Source organism: Ovis canadensis, chromosome 5 (genome assembly GCF_042477335.2).
Source record: "Ovis canadensis isolate MfBH-ARS-UI-01 breed Bighorn chromosome 5, ARS-UI_OviCan_v2, whole genome shotgun sequence".
NCBI classification, from domain to species: domain Eukaryota; kingdom Metazoa; phylum Chordata; class Mammalia; order Artiodactyla; family Bovidae; genus Ovis; species Ovis canadensis.
Window position 1 is genome coordinate 119,283,187 of NC_091249.1, and position 17,705 is coordinate 119,300,891.

The window sequence follows — 17,705 nt, forward strand, 5'->3', positions numbered from 1 at the left end:
ACACCTGGACTTTAATGAGAAGTCCATGAGATGTCTGTCTTACCCCAAAACATGTACTTTATATATCGCCTCACACTGCCCCTGCAACACCAAAAATCCTACTTCTAATGAACTAAAACCATCTGTGACATCAGCAGCATTCAATCTGTGCCCAGTTTAATCAGGTTAACTGAGGCAGGCTACTTTGAAATTATTCTTAAGAATTTCTGTTTTTACTGCAGTGCATGGGAATAACGTTCCCAGACATCACCAAACAGAAGCAGTAGCAAGAAGCGTGGTATAAATTTTTGGTAAAGTTTACTAGGCCACATGTTCCTCCAAATGCATCCAGAAATTTAAAACATGGTGGAAAATACCACAGTCTCAGGGCACTCACATTATTTTTAATAACAAATATGAATTTACTTCCAAAATAATTGTCTGTAAGAACCCACAGGAACGGTTTAGTAATGAGACTGAACGCCTGTGTTGCAGGGAGCGGAAAGGCTCTGGTTTCGTATAATGCTTCTTAAACCACCCCAAGTGCTTCTTTTTGGAGGTACCTATGTTTTTATCAGTACCACGTACTAGAAAAAGATTCTGAGGACTGCTGAGCAATTTGGGGGAAAAAAATATATATCAACCAACAAATTTAAGAGACTACTTAATACAGTGGGAAAAAGGCCATCAGGATTGGGGGGGGGGGTAGTGATAATAGGAGATATTAATATATGACTGAGAAATAATAAGTTTCAAGAGAAAAATACATATGTAAATATGGTACAGCCCAATACTTAACATGAAAATATAATATGCCTGGGTTTAAAACATATCATTACTAAGTTAAAATATCCATTTTTGACAACTAAATTCGAGAAGACAGCATTTTTAGTGAGCTCACAGATAAGACGGAGCTCTCAATGGAGACCCCTGCTCAAGATGACTATAAAGTGGTTTAGCCCTTTCCTATCGTCCATATTCATTTCCGGACCATTTTCATGAAAGAAATAAAATCGGTCTTAAAACAAGATGGCTGCTTCTGGGGGAAAGAAAAGAAACGCTGATTTAACTGAAAGCCAAAAACCTCGCTTTTTCTAAATCGAGAAACAAGAACTTCCGTGTATGTTTCTTCTCATCTCCAAGCATATATTCACACACTTCCACATGGAAACTTACGGATCAGGCTGGGCAGTGACTGAAGAGTATTAACAGCAAAGCCTTTTTTTTAAGAGGTCTGCTCTTAGTGCGATAATAGCCTGATGGGCCAACGCATATACACAGAGCTACAACAAAACCCAAATTCCCACCCGGCCTTCACACCAGAACCGCCATCACCAGCTCCAGAATCAGGTCACTTGACAAGTAGTAACAGGAGTAATATCGGTCTCTTATATCTTGTACAGAACTCCATCAGAAAATGCTCGGTGATACCCTGTCACAAACAAATCAGCTGAATTTGGCTTTTTCAAGTGAATACCCTAGGAACTAAGCTGTGAGATAACCTCTCTGGGAACCGCACTTTGATGACCTTCCCTGAAGCAAATGGCAGATTAATTCTATGACATATATGTAAAAGCTGAAAACATTTCCCCTCCATTTTGAAATAATTTTAAGTGGATTTTTTTTTAATCACTCAAAACTATTTTTATTTCTCACTTGAGGGGAAAATAAGGCCTGACAGTAACATTTTCTTCAACCTGTCAACTGTCAATTGCATGAAGCATGTTTCTCGAGATGACAAAGGTTTATTTTTTCTTATTGAAAACGATAGAATTCTACCTGAATGAAAGCTGAGCTAACCTTCACTGTGGCACACTATGGTCGCTGAGCAACTGGTTAACTCAGGGAGAAGTTTTCACTGTTTTAAAATAATGGTTTTATTGAAATCTGTGACTCCCTGTTTGAATACTATATTCAAAAACCTCAAAGTCAAGTTTCCATCTGCATGGATTTCAGATTAGAAAATAGTATAGAGATTTCAGTAGTTCACAATGAATCCCTCAGGAGTATAGATTATCAAGAATAGTAAAATATAAGGACCTTTTTTTATTTATGCTAAAAAACAAGGCATAATAGTTGTAATACAGAAGACGCCACAGCATCACTTCCTAATTCTAAACTGAGGGTTTCTATGTCATTGTGCTGCCTGGTTTCTAACTGACAACTTTGCAGACATGAATGCAGGCAAATTCCAGGGGAAACTGAGCTCCTGGTAGTGAGTAATATTCCATTCAGAAACACTGGAAGTTCAAATTAATCACAGGAAACTTTTCTACCAAACAGCTCGGGGTATAGGCTGAGAAGCAGAAGAAAATATAAATTTAATAGTATAAATCAGGCCCTTAAAAGAGACAGCAATTTATTGATGTTTCGCTGTCTAAGGCCACCATCATAAGACAAATGACTAAAGTGAATATTAATATCTCATTTCTCATACTCCTCTTTGAGGTTTTACACCTGAATATGAAGGTGTTTTCCGTCACAAACGATCAGAAGGCAATTTTTTCTCGTTTTGGAAGACTCATCCCTGACTGAGCACCCTGGTGGGAGGCCGGGCCTTCCTCACTGTACTTATGACACACACATTTCCTTTCCAACATTCTAATCAGAGCTGCCATTTTAACAGTTTGCATACTCTTTCTGAAAAGAAAATGGATTATATGGCCTCAGTGAACATAAGAGGGATTCATTATCTAAAATATCATAGCTTTTTAAGTTCTCATTACTGCCTGAAGTTATTCAGAACCAACACCCACAAAGAACATGAAGAGGGCTAAGGCGCATCTTTAAAAACAAATATTAATCAAATTATTTATAATGGACAAAAAAAAAACATTAAACAGTGAACCAAATGCTCACAGGAAATTCTCTTCTAAACATCTTCCCTATGTTTTGTTCATTTTCCATTTTAATGTTTTCTCTTTCTCAAAGGTACACTCTTTGGGCATATACTTCTAAGCTTGCAAAGGCCAGGACTCCTGAAGGACTAATTGTATTCATTCATTTTCTTGGCCCAGCATGAAGCTGGTAGCTTGCTTGGTTCATAGCAACAGGGGAGAAAAAGGAGACGCTCCTCTTTATCTGTCCCATCCTACAGGAAATCAGGCCAGTGGACAGAAGGCATCTCACAAGATTAAATGGCAAGAAATTCACAAGGTTAATTTGCCCCCAGATCACTAAATATCCCCTCCAAATGTGATCCCCAGCCTTCAAATGAGGAGGCCTCTACAGCTCTTGATTATCAGCCAGAACACACTAGGCAACGAGATGCTCCTCTGGTGAGCCAATGGCTTAGCTAACACCGCTGAAATCAACTAACAGGGAGTAACGACTTACTGAAGGCTCTCTCTGATTCTTTTCATCAGGAAGAATTTATCGACCTCGGTCTCACACTGGAAATGCCAAACTAGACTGTACATCAAGTGCACCTCAAACAGCACTGATGTTCCAGTCTCTTAAGGAAAAGACAGTTGACTGTTTCTGATGGCTTACTACGAATACAGAGCGCAGTGCATAGAATCAGTGGAACCTAACATCCCAATGGCTTGTTTTGCTTTCAAAATCCTCTGGAACACTGGCCCAAAATGAGCAGCACGCTTTCCTTTGACAAAATTCTAGATAAAGAAAGGGTAAGAGGCGGGGGAAGTCACTTCACATTTCCTACAAATGGATAAGGGTATAAATTTCCATCACACAGGCTTTATTTTTAAAGCAGATGGATATAAACATCAAAATAACAAAGTTACCCCACTGTATCTAACAAAATGTTACACTGAGTTCGGAGTTAATAAAGTTAAAAGACTCTTAACTAATGTTTTTTACTTGAAGAACTTTTGTTTCTAATATATGAAATACTATTTAAAAGATATAAAATTCTAAAACTAGAGTTATCAAGGTTGGTGATAAGGTCTTTCAAAACCAAGATCAACTTTCCATATTTCCTCAAAACAGATTCGTAGATTTCGACCACACTGATACTTGTTTGTCAGTGAAAAAGGCGCAGTATTGGCGTAACGGTATATATACATGACACTGGCAGCTTGGACTTTTAAAAATGAAACAAGTGAATTCTGAAAGAGCAAATAATATGCAAGGACTATGATTATCGAAAAATGTTACTACGTCTCTCAGCTTAGTCACATACATACTGCCTGAGAGATTCTGGAATGTTGATCTAGAATTCATATCACTTTCACAACTCAAGATTTCATGTTAGCAAAACTAAATGGTGTCAATTACCTGCTACTCTAACATGAAATGTTTAATTTACAAGTCCAAAGAAAACATACCATTAGGCTGAAATTTATAAAATCCCAGATGAACTATAGAGATATCTTTTCCCATAAGAGAATAACATTTTAAATTGGTGATTCTCAAACATGAACAGAAGCAAAGAACTGAAGAGAATCAGTACTTTTGAACTACGGTTATATTTCACATTGTATTATTTTACCATTCCATCCATTAATGCAAACCAGTAGGAGATAGGTTTACTTATCCCAACATCATTTTGGTAAATGGGCAAATGAATCCAAGAATTTTTCAGTAGACACAGTTCGAATATTTTCTTCGAAAGAATCAAACTGTTTATAGCATGTTTCAGATTAAAAGGCATATTCTTAATACTAAGCCAACTCTACGGTTATTAGCGTAGCTACTAAGGGAGAATGTAAAGAAAGTTCTATAGTTGAAAATCTTTTTAAAAGTTACTTAAAAGTATTTTATGTTATTAAATTAAGGACAAATAGCTATATTCTCCTTGACTTGGTTCTTAATTACTCAAACTCTAACAGGCCAGTTCAGACTAGAGCATAACATTAAATGGATCTTAATATCACTTTTACTATTTAGGTGAAACTCATACAACTCTTCAAATGTTTAGAATATAAAAGATGCACTTACAAAAATCTTATCATATATTTCTACACAGATTGATAGGTCCCAGTTGCTATTTTAGAGATCTGTAGCGAGTCAACACATAAAATCAGTGTTGCCCACCAGCCAATAAACACTGGAAATTTTAAAAGTTATTAGCATTTAAAAAGTGAACCTTTATTTCCCAGAAGTGAATACCTGGGAAGACCAAGTCTAAGAGTGAAAGTATCCGACAGCAAATAAACTGTCCACGTTTTTTCTCTGTGAACTGAGAGCTGTGGGTCTACTTCTGTTACCAAAGTTCTCAACTGTGAAGCCCAACACAGCACATAAACGCCTATGACTGCACAAGTCACATGTAAGGTATTTAGACCTTGTGATCAAGATATAACACTTTAATTTCATTCTAAACTTAATTTCAAACTGAAGTCCATAGGTATAAGCTAAAACACTTCATTTACTTCATTTTGCCATAATATCCACTTGTGATCATCTTAATGTGCCCACTTAACTTTTCTTCCAGGAGAAAAATCTCTTAAGTCTGTTTAAGTTGCAATTAAGTTCTCTACTTTTTTCTACAAGACTGAAGTCTTCTGGGAATATTATTCATTTAGCAAAATCTTAAAAGACATGATTCATGCAAAATCAAAAGGCACGGCTAGCTTACTTTACATACAAACAATAGATAAAAAGAAAATGTAAAACAAAAAATTTGAATTAGCAGACCTCTTCAAATTTTCTAAACTATTTTTTCACTACCTTTTGTGATAAGCTGTTTGTTTCTAAATTACTTATTTTGCATTTGGCTCCTTTTAAATTACATCCAAGCTGACTTTTCTTCATTCATCAAAAAAGCACCAACATTTCTAAGATAAATCTGCCCACCGGTACCTAGCTTTAAAACATTACTTTTTAAAGTAAGTTTTACTGCAGTAACACATAAAGACAAACACAGTCACAAATCCCTAAGAATACGAAAATTACAGTTGAATCTCTTGGGTAGGGGTACATCATTCTTCCTTTTAAACATTATCAAATTGATAATGATCAAATAAACAGTATTTCCACAAGCTTCAAATTAGAACACTGACTACTCTTGGTATTTTAAAATTCTACAGATTAACTTTGGGCAGCTTCAAAGACACCATGGCATCCTGAACAAGAGAGTTTTCCACAGGCAGGGCAGATCTATTAAAAAACATGACCTGTGACAAAAATCAATGTGCTAATCTCAAACCAAACAACAGTATCAAAAGCATAAAACAGAGATAACCTAAGATAAAATGTCCTCAAACTAACTCAGACTAGCTTGACAGGTTAAGAAGGAGGGGTAGACTGGGGACGTTGCTGATGCTTCCAGGACGAGTGGAACTCCCAAGTATTCCAATAAATGAATACCATGAGAAAAAAAAAGATCACCCTGTGAAGTTTGGGGTGGGGAAAAGAAAAGACAAGCCAGAGCAAAACGTCCCAAATTCAACGAACCAATTTCACTGCTGTTTTATTTAATAAGGCACTAAAGTTTAAAATATAAATTCCTCTTTCGAATATGCTGTCTAATAAAGCCCAAAGGGGAATAAAACCAACCAACATAATGAGACTTGCTTTTAACACCATCACAACTGGAAAGCTCGCCCTATTTGTCTTGTCAGCTTTAATAAAAGGCATCTCCTCTGGCAGGATGGTTCTCTTGTCTTTTTTCCTAATAGTGGTAAGTGGCACGTCAGAGAAGAAATGAGTTTCCCATCCCATCACCCATCTCCAGGAGATGTGTTTTTTTAAGCCAGACTTTGAGGGATGTCTCCACTTGGGCCAGGCGCTGCAATCAGCTCTGGGGCTACCTGGGTGTGACTGTCTTTCCTGGGAGGGCAGGGGTGTGTGTTGGGGGGGGGGGGGGGTACTCTATCCGCGTTTGGCAGCCGGTGGACCGCTAGTAGGGAGATCTCCCTGTCTGCAGCGGAGAGGACCTTCCTCCAGGCGGGGGAAGCCCTCCGGTGCCAAAGTAACAAAGGCCGGCGGAGAGGGCCACGGGGAGCGAGGAAAAACTAAGGCGCCGGCCAGCGCCTCTCCCCACGCGCGCAGCGACAGCGAACTCTTTTCCTTGGCCTCCCAACTCCCACTCCAGCCCAGGGGAGGGGGAAAAAAAAGAAACAAAGCTGGGGTTTTCGGTGTAATCGAGGCTGTTTCCCTCCTCCACGGAGGGCGCGGAGACCAGCCCACCGCTGGAAGCTGGCCTCGGTCCCGGAGACGCAGAGCAAAGTGGGCCCAGCGGGGCCGACCGCTGCCCGGGCGAAAGGAGAGCTGCGACCTGCCCTCGACCCGGAGGGGGCCTCCCGGCCCTGCGGACAAGACCCCCGCGTCCCACGTCCCGGGGCTGTGAGCCAGGACCGGCCGCCGGCGGCCGGGGGCCGGCGCGAGCGCTCTGGCGGCCCGGGGCGCGAGTCTCCGGCTTCCCCGCGTCCCCGGCGGTCTCGGGCGGCGCCGGAGAACCGGCTCCAGGTGACCGCGCGCGTGCCTCCGGCGGCGCCGCCAGCCTCCGGACCCAGCACTCCCACCTCCAGGGGAGGGCAACTCGGGCAGCTAGCCCGGCCAGCCTGCCGTGACCCGGCCTTCCATCAAACTTTCTGGCCCCCTGCGCCCACCGGGCGGCGCAGGATGGGGGAGCGTTCTCCCCACCTCCAAGAGCGCCAGGGCCAGACGGACTGGGGGGCCGCCTGCTCTCCCCGCAATTAAAAGAGGAAAATAAAAACCTCCACCTTCCGCCTCCCAGGCCCCCTCTCTGCCCCCAGCCAGTGCGCCTTCCGAGCGCATCGGGGGGAAAAGGAAGGAAAAATTCACACACACACACACACACACACACACTTTGGGGATCTTTGGCGGGTTCTCCCCCGCAATCCTTGCGCAGCCAGGCTCCAGGAGGGAGCTCCTGGCGGCGCTACGCCCAAGGCTCTCCTCGCCCAAGCCCCGCGCCTGGATCCGGATGCCGGATCGGCCCGGGTGCAAGAGCGAAGTCTCCACTCCCGGGCTCCCGCCTTTTCCGAGCGTTTCCCCGGCGTTGCGCAGAAGCCGCGGGTCCGGGCGGCCCTGGGGACGCCCAGGGGGCACCCAGGCTCCCCCGCCTCGCCCCAATAAAGAGGGGGCCCACGAGAGGCGCGTTTCCCGCGAGCGCCTGCCAAGCAACCCGCGCCCGAGCCCACGTAGAGTCAGCGCGCGCACCGCGGCCGGCCAGGGCGCGCGGGTCCCCGGCAGGCGCCGCCGCTCTGTCCGCAGGGCCCCGAAGCCCGGGGAGCCCCGGTTCTCCGATCCGCCGCCCCCCACCCCACCCTCCGCCGCCCTACCTGGGGTTGCTGCTGTTCCAGTAGACTGCGTAGCGGTCGGCGACGGCCTTGGAGCCGGGGTCCTGGCTGCACACGCACATCCACAGCGCGAGGAGCAGTAGCGTCAACATCTCCACGTGCAGCATCACGGCGGCCAGCGGCGCGGCCCCCGACGCGCCACTCCAGGGAGAGAGCAGGGGTCCGGACACCGGGAGGGGGGCGCGAGCGAGCGGGGGCCAGATAAATATCAATAAATAGAAACGCAGAGGGGCGCGCAGCGATCTGAGAGCGGGCGGAGGCGAGCGAGAAGAAAAGAAGGCGACGGAGTAGAGGCGCGATCCAGGCAAACTCGCAGCCCCGCTGGAGGGATCGGGAGGAAAAAAGGGAAGCGCAAGATGGAGAGGAGCGTGCGTGTGTGTGTGCGGTGGCGGGGGCGGCGCGGGCGGGGGAAGGGGTGCCAAGCTGGGTCTCGGGCGGCGGCGGCGGGCCGGTCACCCGGGCAGAGGGCGGTGCGCGCCCGGCCGGGCGGCGGCACGCTGCGCAGTCACCGCGAGGGGCGCGCCGCGGCCGCGGGGAGACATACACCGGCCCGCCGGGCCCGGCTCAGCGGCGGCGGCGCGGGCTGCGCACGGCTCCGCCGCCGCCCGGGGCCCTGGGCACCGCGCCCCGCTTCGCTCCAAGTTACTTCGGCAGCCTTTGGGGGGGCAGGGGGCGGCAACCGCAGGAGAGGAGCTCCGTGCGGATTGCGCGGGGGCGGAGGGGGGGGCTTCGCGCCTGCGGTCCCGGGCAGTCCGAGGACCCCCCCGTTTCCCCCGCCTCCTCGGTGCTTTCGAGCCGGGTGAGCCCTGGAAATCTCGGAGGCGTCCCAGGCGCGGTGAGCGCGGGGCGGTACGCCGAGAAGGGCGGGATCTGGAGTCACGGAGCGGCCAGCCCCGCCGGCGTCCTGGAGCTGGGGGAGCGGCCGCGGAGCTCTGGAGGAGACGTCTTGCTTCGCAAACCTCCAAGAAAAGTTTGGCTCCCCGTGTCTTCGGGCGGGTCCCCCACCCCGCCTCCGGCGGAGTCCGTCTGCGGCGGCGGCGGGAGGCGACACCCGGCCGCGGGCTGAGTCCCGGGGACCCCTCGCGCGCGCCTTCCTCGGCCGGGAGCGGGTGCACCGGGGCGCGCAGAGAGCAGAGGTTACGCACCAGCCGGCCGGGCGGAGCTGGGATGCCGAGACCCGCGGGGCGATGCCAACCCAGCTGTGACGCTCGGGAGGGCAAACGACCCCTCGCAGATGAACCCCTCCAACTCCCGAACGGGCCGATGTCAAGTCTCCGATCGCCTTCCGGGAGCCAGACCGAGCCCCCCAGCTGCGGGGCCGAGAGCGCTGGGGGGAGCTCTCAGAAGTGTCCCTGCGACTCCGAGTGCTTCCACCCCAAGCCCGGCAACTTGTAGAGATGCATCAATCAGTTGGAAACGCCAAAGGAGGAGGGAAAAAAAGAAAAAGAAAGAAGAGAGAGAGCGCACGAGCGCGTGGCACCTCCCCGATGACTACATCAGAAAAACCTTCCAGTTCCTCCAGCAGCGGCTCCTCTTTCCCTCCTCGGGCGCAGCAGCAGCGAGGGTGTGAAAACCACCGAGAGAATCCCCAGACCTTCGCCAGGCGGGAAAATAAACTTGAGCGCAGCAGCGGCGGCACCAGCAGCCCGGGAGGGACTGCAACGCCTGGCGAGGAGTGGGAAGGGGTAAAAGTCAGTTTTGCAAAAGAGAGAAAGGGGAGGAAAAAAAGAGAGAGAGAGAAAATGCTTTATGGGAAAAAAAAAAAAAAAACCTCCTCGGGCACGCCCCCTCGTTAATGACCTGCGTGTAAAGCCGACAGCCGCCGCCGCCGCCGCCGCGCGGGAGCTCGGGGCCGCGCGCGTGGACGTGGACGGGGGCGCGGGGGCCGGGGCGCGGGGTGGGCGTGCGGCGCGGAGCCCGGCCCGACAGGGGGAGGCGCCTGCCGCCTGCGCCGTCGCCGCCCGGGTCATGTGGGCTGGTTTTTTTTTTTTTTTTCTTCGCCCCCCCCCCCCAACCCCTTGCAGTTTACTTGGGAAGGGGTGGGGAGCGGCTGGAGCAGCCAGTCTGGCCCCGGCCTGCTGTTTGCTTACCGATCGAGGTTTTTTTTTTTCCCCCTCTATCCAACCCTATTGGTCTGCTCCACGAGAAAAGAGGCGTTTTCCTAATCTCCTCCCTTCCCCACGCCTCCTAACCCCCCCTCCCTCCCCATCTCGGGCCCCACCTTCTAGAAACCTGACTAATTGAATTACTGGGAGTGCTCGGGCGCCCTCTCCTTCGCGCGAACCCAGCTGTGCCGCGCGTAACCCTTTGGATGCTGACATTTTTTTTCCCCCCATCTGGGCTTCGGAATGGTCCTGACGTCTCTTTACCTGAGACGAGGGGGTTCTTTAATGACAAAGGAACGGGTTATCCCACCCTGCCGCCGGAAAGCCGAAATCCGTCTCCGGAGCCCCTCGAGTATAATAACGAAGTCTCAGCAGCCGGCGGGCAAGGGGACCACAGTGACCACGTGTTCTCGTAAATCTCCGCCGGGGTCTTCACGACGCGCGCTGCCCGGCTTATCTGGCGACCCGAGCATCTCTCAGGTGCCTTTGAATTGCCCTCTTCCTACCAGGGATTTCAAGGTTCCAGGGCAGCAAGGGCGAGTTTTCTTTAAAGTGATCCTTTGGAAACACTTATTTTTTTAAGTCCAGAAAATCAGTGTATTAAGTCGAGAAAATCAGTTTACAGTGATTACAATTCAGTGCGAACCCACGGCGGGGAGGACATTGAATGCAGCAGGGACCACCCTACACACACCCGGAACACCTTTCCTAGTTCAGCTCCGAGGTCGGTTCAGTGCGCACTGCCCAGAGGAGAAAGGGTCTGCACGAACCCGGTGCAGGAAAAGAAATGGAGGGCAGGGAAGGAGTTCTCTTAACGATCGGAACGCGTCTTGTGTCCCCGGGCTCCCAGAGTAAGGCTGCAGCGCTTCGGGCCCCGCACCGCCCCCCACCCTGGCCGCCAGCTATGCGCGGCCGCCCTAGAGCCGGGCGGGCCTCACGCCCCGGGACGCGGGCAGCGCCGGTGAGGCGCGCAGGGCGCGCGGCGCCGCGGCGCCTGGAGACTCGGCCTTGCGGGGCCGGGGGCCCGCTGGGGTCCCGTCTGCCTGACGCTCCAGGGGATTCGCTGCCTTAGCGGGAAGGCCTGATCCCAGGAAAGCGGCCAGGTTCGGCTTCCGAGCCTGCAGGCTCTCCCGAGTACTTAGGAGCACTAGGAAAGGAAAGATCGCGTCTTTCCTCCGGCGCCCCCGGTCCCCGCGCCCTGGATTTGCAGGCGCTTTCGAGCTCTTTGGAAGCGTCCACGCGCCCTCCAGTGGCGGGCCTGCGGTCTGCACCCAGTGGGGCTACTGCCCGCGGCCCGGCCGGGTTGAGGAGGACCGAGGCTCCAGGGCCACCAAGCATGCAGGTTGGAGAGGGAAGAGACAGTCCCCCTCGACGTGGGGTCACCTGGGTGTCCCCGGCTCTCACCTAAACTCTGAGTCGTTTCTCAGTTACAGAATTATTTCCCATCTAACCCTGAAATTGTCCTGGAAAAGTAACTCTTGTGACTAGACACGAAAAGCAACCTGTAATTGCAGATTGCGCTGCAGACCTCCCTAACAAACCAAGGGCCTTTCCACATTAAGAAATGTGTATCCAAAACCATCAACAGAAATTCTTCTCGACCATCTGTATGTTTCGCAGAATTCCAGCAGTGAGAAGTCAGAAAACTTAAGCTAGGGAACTGAAGGATAAGCTTTAATTTTTTTTAATCAAATTTTCATTTAAAACGTTTTCTCCCCGCCTCCACTACCCGCCGCCCACCCCACCCCCACCCGCCACCCCCCAGTTCTGCTGATGTTCAAGTTCTTGGCCTTTTTACGATAAGCTTGTTTCCTTTTTTTCTGTTGCAAGAAGGATGCATTTTACCCTGTCTTTCAGATAAGAGCTCTAATAGGTGTTCCTATGACTGAGGCAGTTTTGCAGGAAATATTCTGGACCCTTTTAAGGGATATATGCATCTTTAGGAAGATGAGAATTCACGACTCCTATCTTGGGGAAAATGCTGACTCTCATCAGAGAGACTTTTTAGTCAGGGAAATATCAGGTGTCAGGAGTCAGCAAGCTGGCTTCCTGTGGCAGCAAAGCCAGAAAGAGTAAAGAAAAGGGAATTCTATCCACTTATTTCCTATTTGAAACATACACTGCAAGAAAATGTGAAATATCAACATGTCAAAAGAATATGGATGTCCTGATATTTTAAATATTTCCAATCTGTTTAAGTCTGCACGGTCCCATTTTATGCAGAAAAAGACATCCTACATTACGGTTTTCCTTAAAATGATTCAAGGAGTAGGAACAAAAGCCATCGGAATTTGCAACAGTTCGGAACACAGTTCAAACGTCTATGGGAAATAATTCATAGACTTACATGCCTCCTTCTGGGATTATATACCTAAGTAATTACTGATACTGAACTAAGTAAGAAGTAATATGATGGATACATACATAGATGAAGTTTGAAGAGAGGTATTGTAAAATATACTTATCATTAGATAATGTGGCTTCGTCTCCTCGGGAAAATACTCAAGTGATTTGAATTTATACAAATCAGCATGACATAAAATAATTATGATTAGCTCAGTGTCACAGAAGCAATGACTCCAAAAGTTGGCCTTCACAACATAAGTCATCTTTTGCCAAGTATAGAGGAAGGTGCTAGTGTGTCAGAGAAAACAGCAAGAAACCAAAACATACAGAATAAAAGTGCAAAGAGCGTTAGAATGCTTTGAGTTCTCCAAGACTGAAACAGGGTTGTTGGGAGCTTAGAGCTGAAAAGTTGGTTCAGAATGGACTGTAGAAGTTTAGCTATATTCTAAATATATTTGGCTTTAAAGGTACAGGCAAACAGGCACACTGGTGTTTTGAAAGCAAATGACACTGAAGCAATCCTTCAAATTAAAATACAAATAGGGATTGATCTATTTATTCATTTATTTATTACATTTTGGCCAGGAAGTATCTAGATGGGTGTTCTAACCTTGGCTACAAATTAGAATTACCTTGGGAGGTTTTTTTTTTTTTTTTAAGAACCATGTCAAGACCCAACTGCCTGTTTTAGTTGGTTAGGGGTGGGGATTTGGTTTCTGTAATTTTTAAAAGCTCCTCAGGGAATTCTAATCAGCATAGAAAATTAAGAATCACTGATCTAGGTAATTTACTTTTACCTTAACTATTTCAATATTTCAGGCAAAGAAAAAAAGCTCCGTACTTAGAAGAAATGTCCAAGCAAACCATCAAGGCAAGAGCATTGACACTTCCAAGAACTGAATTTCATGATACTATCAAAATGAAGTGATACTTTAAAAATAATTTTCAGATGGCACAAAACAGAATACCATCTCCTAGATGTGACTGCAGGGCAAGCTTATTTTGAAATATGGATTAGTCTTCATTTTTAGACTAGTTTGGATTTCCTTTCTGTATTAGCTGCCGCCAGATAGAAGTGGAAATCTACTGAGTCAAATGTCCGGACAAGTAATGAAACAAGCTGGTGAACCAAGCTCCACAGTTCACAGACTAAGCAACTCTTGTTGAAGATAGCAGTTAAATTAGAACTAATACCCCGAAGAAATAATAAGGGAAATAAACGCAAGAGCAAAGATTGAGAAAGTAGTAACTAGACAAAAAACTTTCTAGCAGGTGACTCACATAATGTGATTTATGCTAACCCTGCTGTCTTCCTAGAACTTCAGAATTCATTCCAAAGAAACACAAGTTCCATCACCAAACTGTCACCCTGCCATCCTGCGCCCAGACTGTTTGAAGTTATTTCATGAAGCCTTCTCCCTTCTTGACCCCGTTTTATAACAGCTTTCTCAGAACCTTTAGAAAGAACTCTTCCCTAGCTTTGCTTTCCTTACAGACCTTAGGAAAGGCTCCTTTTCTGTTTCTGATGCAGTTGAGTTTCCTGGGTGTAGTCTAAAAGAGGGAGGAGAAACAACCTCTACTAAAGTACCAACTCTCTACCTTCAACCTGTGATCTTCAACTTCCATCTTGAATTTGCTAGGATCCCTACAATTGCACTCATCTCACACGCCAGTAAAGTGATGCTTAAAATTCTCCAAGCCAGGCTTCAGCAATATGTGAAACGTGAACTTCCAGATGTTTAGGCTGGTTTTAGAAAAGGCAGGGGAACCAGAGAACAAATTGCCCACATCTGCTGGATCATCGAAAAAGCAAGAGAGTTCCAGAAAAACATCTATTTCTGCTTTTTTGACTATGCCAAAGGCTTTGACTGTGTGGATCACAATAAACTGTGGAAAATTCTGAAAGAGATGGGCATACCAGACCACCTGACCTGACTCTTGAGAAACCTGTATGCAGGTCAGGAAGCAACAGTTAGAACTGGACATGGAACAACAGACTGGTTCCAAATAGGAAAAGGAGTACATCAAGGCTGTATATTGTCACCCTGCTTATTTAACTTATATGCAGAGTACATCAAGAGAAACGCTGGGCTGGAAGAAGCACAAGCTGGAATCAAGATTGCTGGGAGAAATATCAATAACCTCAGATGTGCAGATGACACCACCCTTATGGCAGAAAGTGAAGAGGAGCTAAAAAGCCTCTTGATGAAAGTGAAAGTGGAGAGTGAAAAAGTTGGCTTAAAGCTCAACATTCAGAAAATGAAGATCATGGCATTCAGTCCCATCACTTCATGTCAAATAGATGTGAAAACAGTGTTAGACTTTATTTTGGGGGGCTCCAAAATCACTGCAGATGGTGATTGCAGCCATGAAATTAAAAGATGCTTACTGCTTGGAAGAAAAGTTATGGCCAACCTAGACAGTGTATTAAAAAGCAGAGACATTACTTTGCCAACAAAGGTCCATCTAGTCAAGGCTATTGTTTTTCCAGTGGTCATGTATGGATGTGAGAGTTGGACTATAAAGAAAGCTGAGCGCTGAAGAATTGATGAGTTTGAACTGTGGTGTTGGAGAAGACTCTTGAGAGTCCCTTGGACTGCAAGGAGATCTAACCAGTCCATCCTAAAGGAGACTAGTCCTGGATGTTCGTTGGAAGGACTGATGTTGAAGCTGAAGCTCCAATCCTTTGGCCACCTGATGTGAAGAGCTGACTCATTTGAAAAGACCCTGATGATGGGAAAGATTGAAGGCAGGAGGAAAAGGGGACGACAGAGGATGAGATGGTTGGATGGCGTCACTGACTCGATGGACGTGAGTTTGGGTAAACTCCGGGAGTTGGTGATGGACAGGGAGGCCGGGTGTGCTGCAGTTCATGGGGTCTCAAAGAGTCGCACACGACTGAGTGACTGAACTGAACTTCTCTTGAAGCCTGTGGATAATTTTACAAGTTACTGAAATATTCTTAAAGAGACATTTGTAGAATTTCTTATTTATTGACTACATGTTGCTTTGTTCATTTTGAAACTTAGTTTAAGACCTACATAGTAAAATTTTAAGCATATAGAATTTTGAGCAGTCATTGTGATAAAAAGCCAAATGAAGCGATTAGTCACATATGTAAATATGCGTTATGTTTCTGTGTATTACAAATGTGTATGTGCTTAGATATAATTCTGGAAGAAGCAAACAACAACTGGTTGATTCAACCAATTTCCACATCATTTTTCATTACCCAGACTTCAGTATATATACCATAGAACTACATGGCCAACATTCAACTATAAAGCTGAAATTGGTAGGTGATGGTTTCCCCTAAGAAACGTTTATGTTGCCCTTCACTATTGGAACACGTATGCACCTTCACTGCTCTGTAGTTCCCCTCTTCAAATATTTAAATAAAAATCACCAAATAAAATCTATCTGCATTCTAACACTCTAATCAATCAACCGACATAAGTGAACTATCCTAAAATGGTCTTTGTGAGTGATTAAACAGCATTACACTCCTTGCTTAAAAGAATTCAAAATAAAAAATAAAAAAAGAAAAAGAAAAAAGAATTCAGATTGCCATGAATGCATATTACTTACTAAATAAGTAAATACATGTATAATATATCTGTTCTATTACAATAGCAACATAGATACCTACAGCACGCTGCTGCTACTGCTGCTAAGTCGCTTCAGTCGTGTCCGACTCTGTGCGACCCCACAGACAGCAGCCCACCAGACTTCCCCGTCCCTGGGATTCTCCAGGCAAGAACACTGGAGTAGGTTGCCATTTCCTTCTCCAAAGCATGAAAGTGAAAAGTGAAAGTGAAGTCCTTCAGTCATGTCTGACTCTTCGTGACCCCCTGGACTGCAGCCTACCGGGCTCCTCTATCCATGGGACTTTCCAAGCAAGAGTATTGGAATGGGGTGCCATTGCCTTCTCCCACCTACAGCATACCCTTATTTAAATAAAAAGAACATATGTAGCCTTTTCAGAAATAAAGTTAACCTGTGCTTTTTTACTAAAATATATGCAAACTAATAATTAGGATACTTTTCTCCACCAGCTACATCTAATGTCACCCAAAAAGCATGTAAGTTGTGTGCTGTTGTATTTTTTTTACTTGTTTAGAGACTCCCCAAAGGCAAGAACATCTTTTTTTTTATTTAATTGGTGCCATTATGTACATACACATTTATATACATGTAGCATGTTTATGAGCATGTATATGGATAGGAAGAGAAAGAACTTATCTTTCAATCAATTTTCCCCCAAGATTTCATCAACTTCTGTGAGAATTCTATTTATAGGCAAGCAGAGGATATAACCCTTAGTCAGTGGGCATGATTTCATGAAGTAGAAAATGCTGTTTCTAAGCTCCTTTTTAACATTGGCTTTACTTTTTCTCCCTGGATCTAAACTGGCTAAGCAAAATAGAATTATGGTAAAGTAAGAAACTCTTTCCTCAACTATGTGTTTTTTTTGTTTTGTTTTGTTTTTACATAAAAGGCTCAGTTAGGGGATATTTTGAAGTGTAGTTTTGTTTTTTTTTTTTGGTAGTCATTTAAATAATTGTCTCAATTTTTTTTTTCATTTCTCTTGGCCATGGTAGAGATGGTCTTTTAAAGTATATTATTTATTTTTTTTTAGGAAAATCGTCCTCTTACTGCAGATTTATAACTCTAGTTGAGACTTCCAAAAATCTTATGCCAACACTGTAAATTTTACTGTGATGTCGTAAAGTTACAGTTAGGGCATAATTTTTTAAAGGCATTTCATTTTGTAGTTTGGAGTAATAGTTATAAAGCTGCTCTCTATAGAAACCACTGTAACTTGTGATTTTAGAACATCAGATAATAATGCAGAAGAATATTGGCCAAAATTTTTTAAATGAGAAATATTTTACTGAACTGACTCTTTCTAAACTGAAGTCTGGGAGAGAAATGTGTTGTTAAAATGACTACCTTTTAACCAAAGATTATCACTTCCATTTCCATTAGTCTACCTTGGCGGGGGGGCGGGGGGGGGGGGCGCGGGTTGCATATGCTGTATACT

At 46.0% G+C, this 17,705-nt stretch overlaps 1 protein-coding gene and 1 long non-coding RNA gene across 4 annotated transcripts in view; one reads left to right on the plus strand and one right to left on the minus strand.

Annotated features, from left to right (window-relative positions):
- The window catches only part of EFNA5 (ephrin A5), a 292,701-nt gene extending 282,517 nt beyond the window's left edge, over positions 1–10,184 (minus strand). Inside the window, exons 1-2 of one of the 3 annotated variants that reach the window (XM_069592648.1) lie at positions 10,011–10,169; positions 8,193–9,875 (exon numbers count right to left, since the gene is read on the minus strand). In XM_069592648.1, coding sequence (XP_069448749.1) covers positions 8,193–8,317 — 125 coding nt within the window. In that variant the 5' untranslated portion in view covers positions 8,318–9,875; positions 10,011–10,169. Of the gene's footprint in view, positions 1–8,192 lie in introns of all 3 variants that reach the window. The other 2 variants (XM_069592649.1, XM_070292425.1) reach the window with 2 other exon arrangements.
- LOC138441541 (uncharacterized) lies at positions 9,949–16,080 on the plus strand. Its single transcript, XR_011257396.1, has 2 exons — positions 9,949–10,795; positions 13,481–16,080. It is a non-coding gene; the product is annotated as an uncharacterized lncRNA (long non-coding RNA).
- Positions 16,081–17,705: the final 1,625 nt, after the last annotated feature.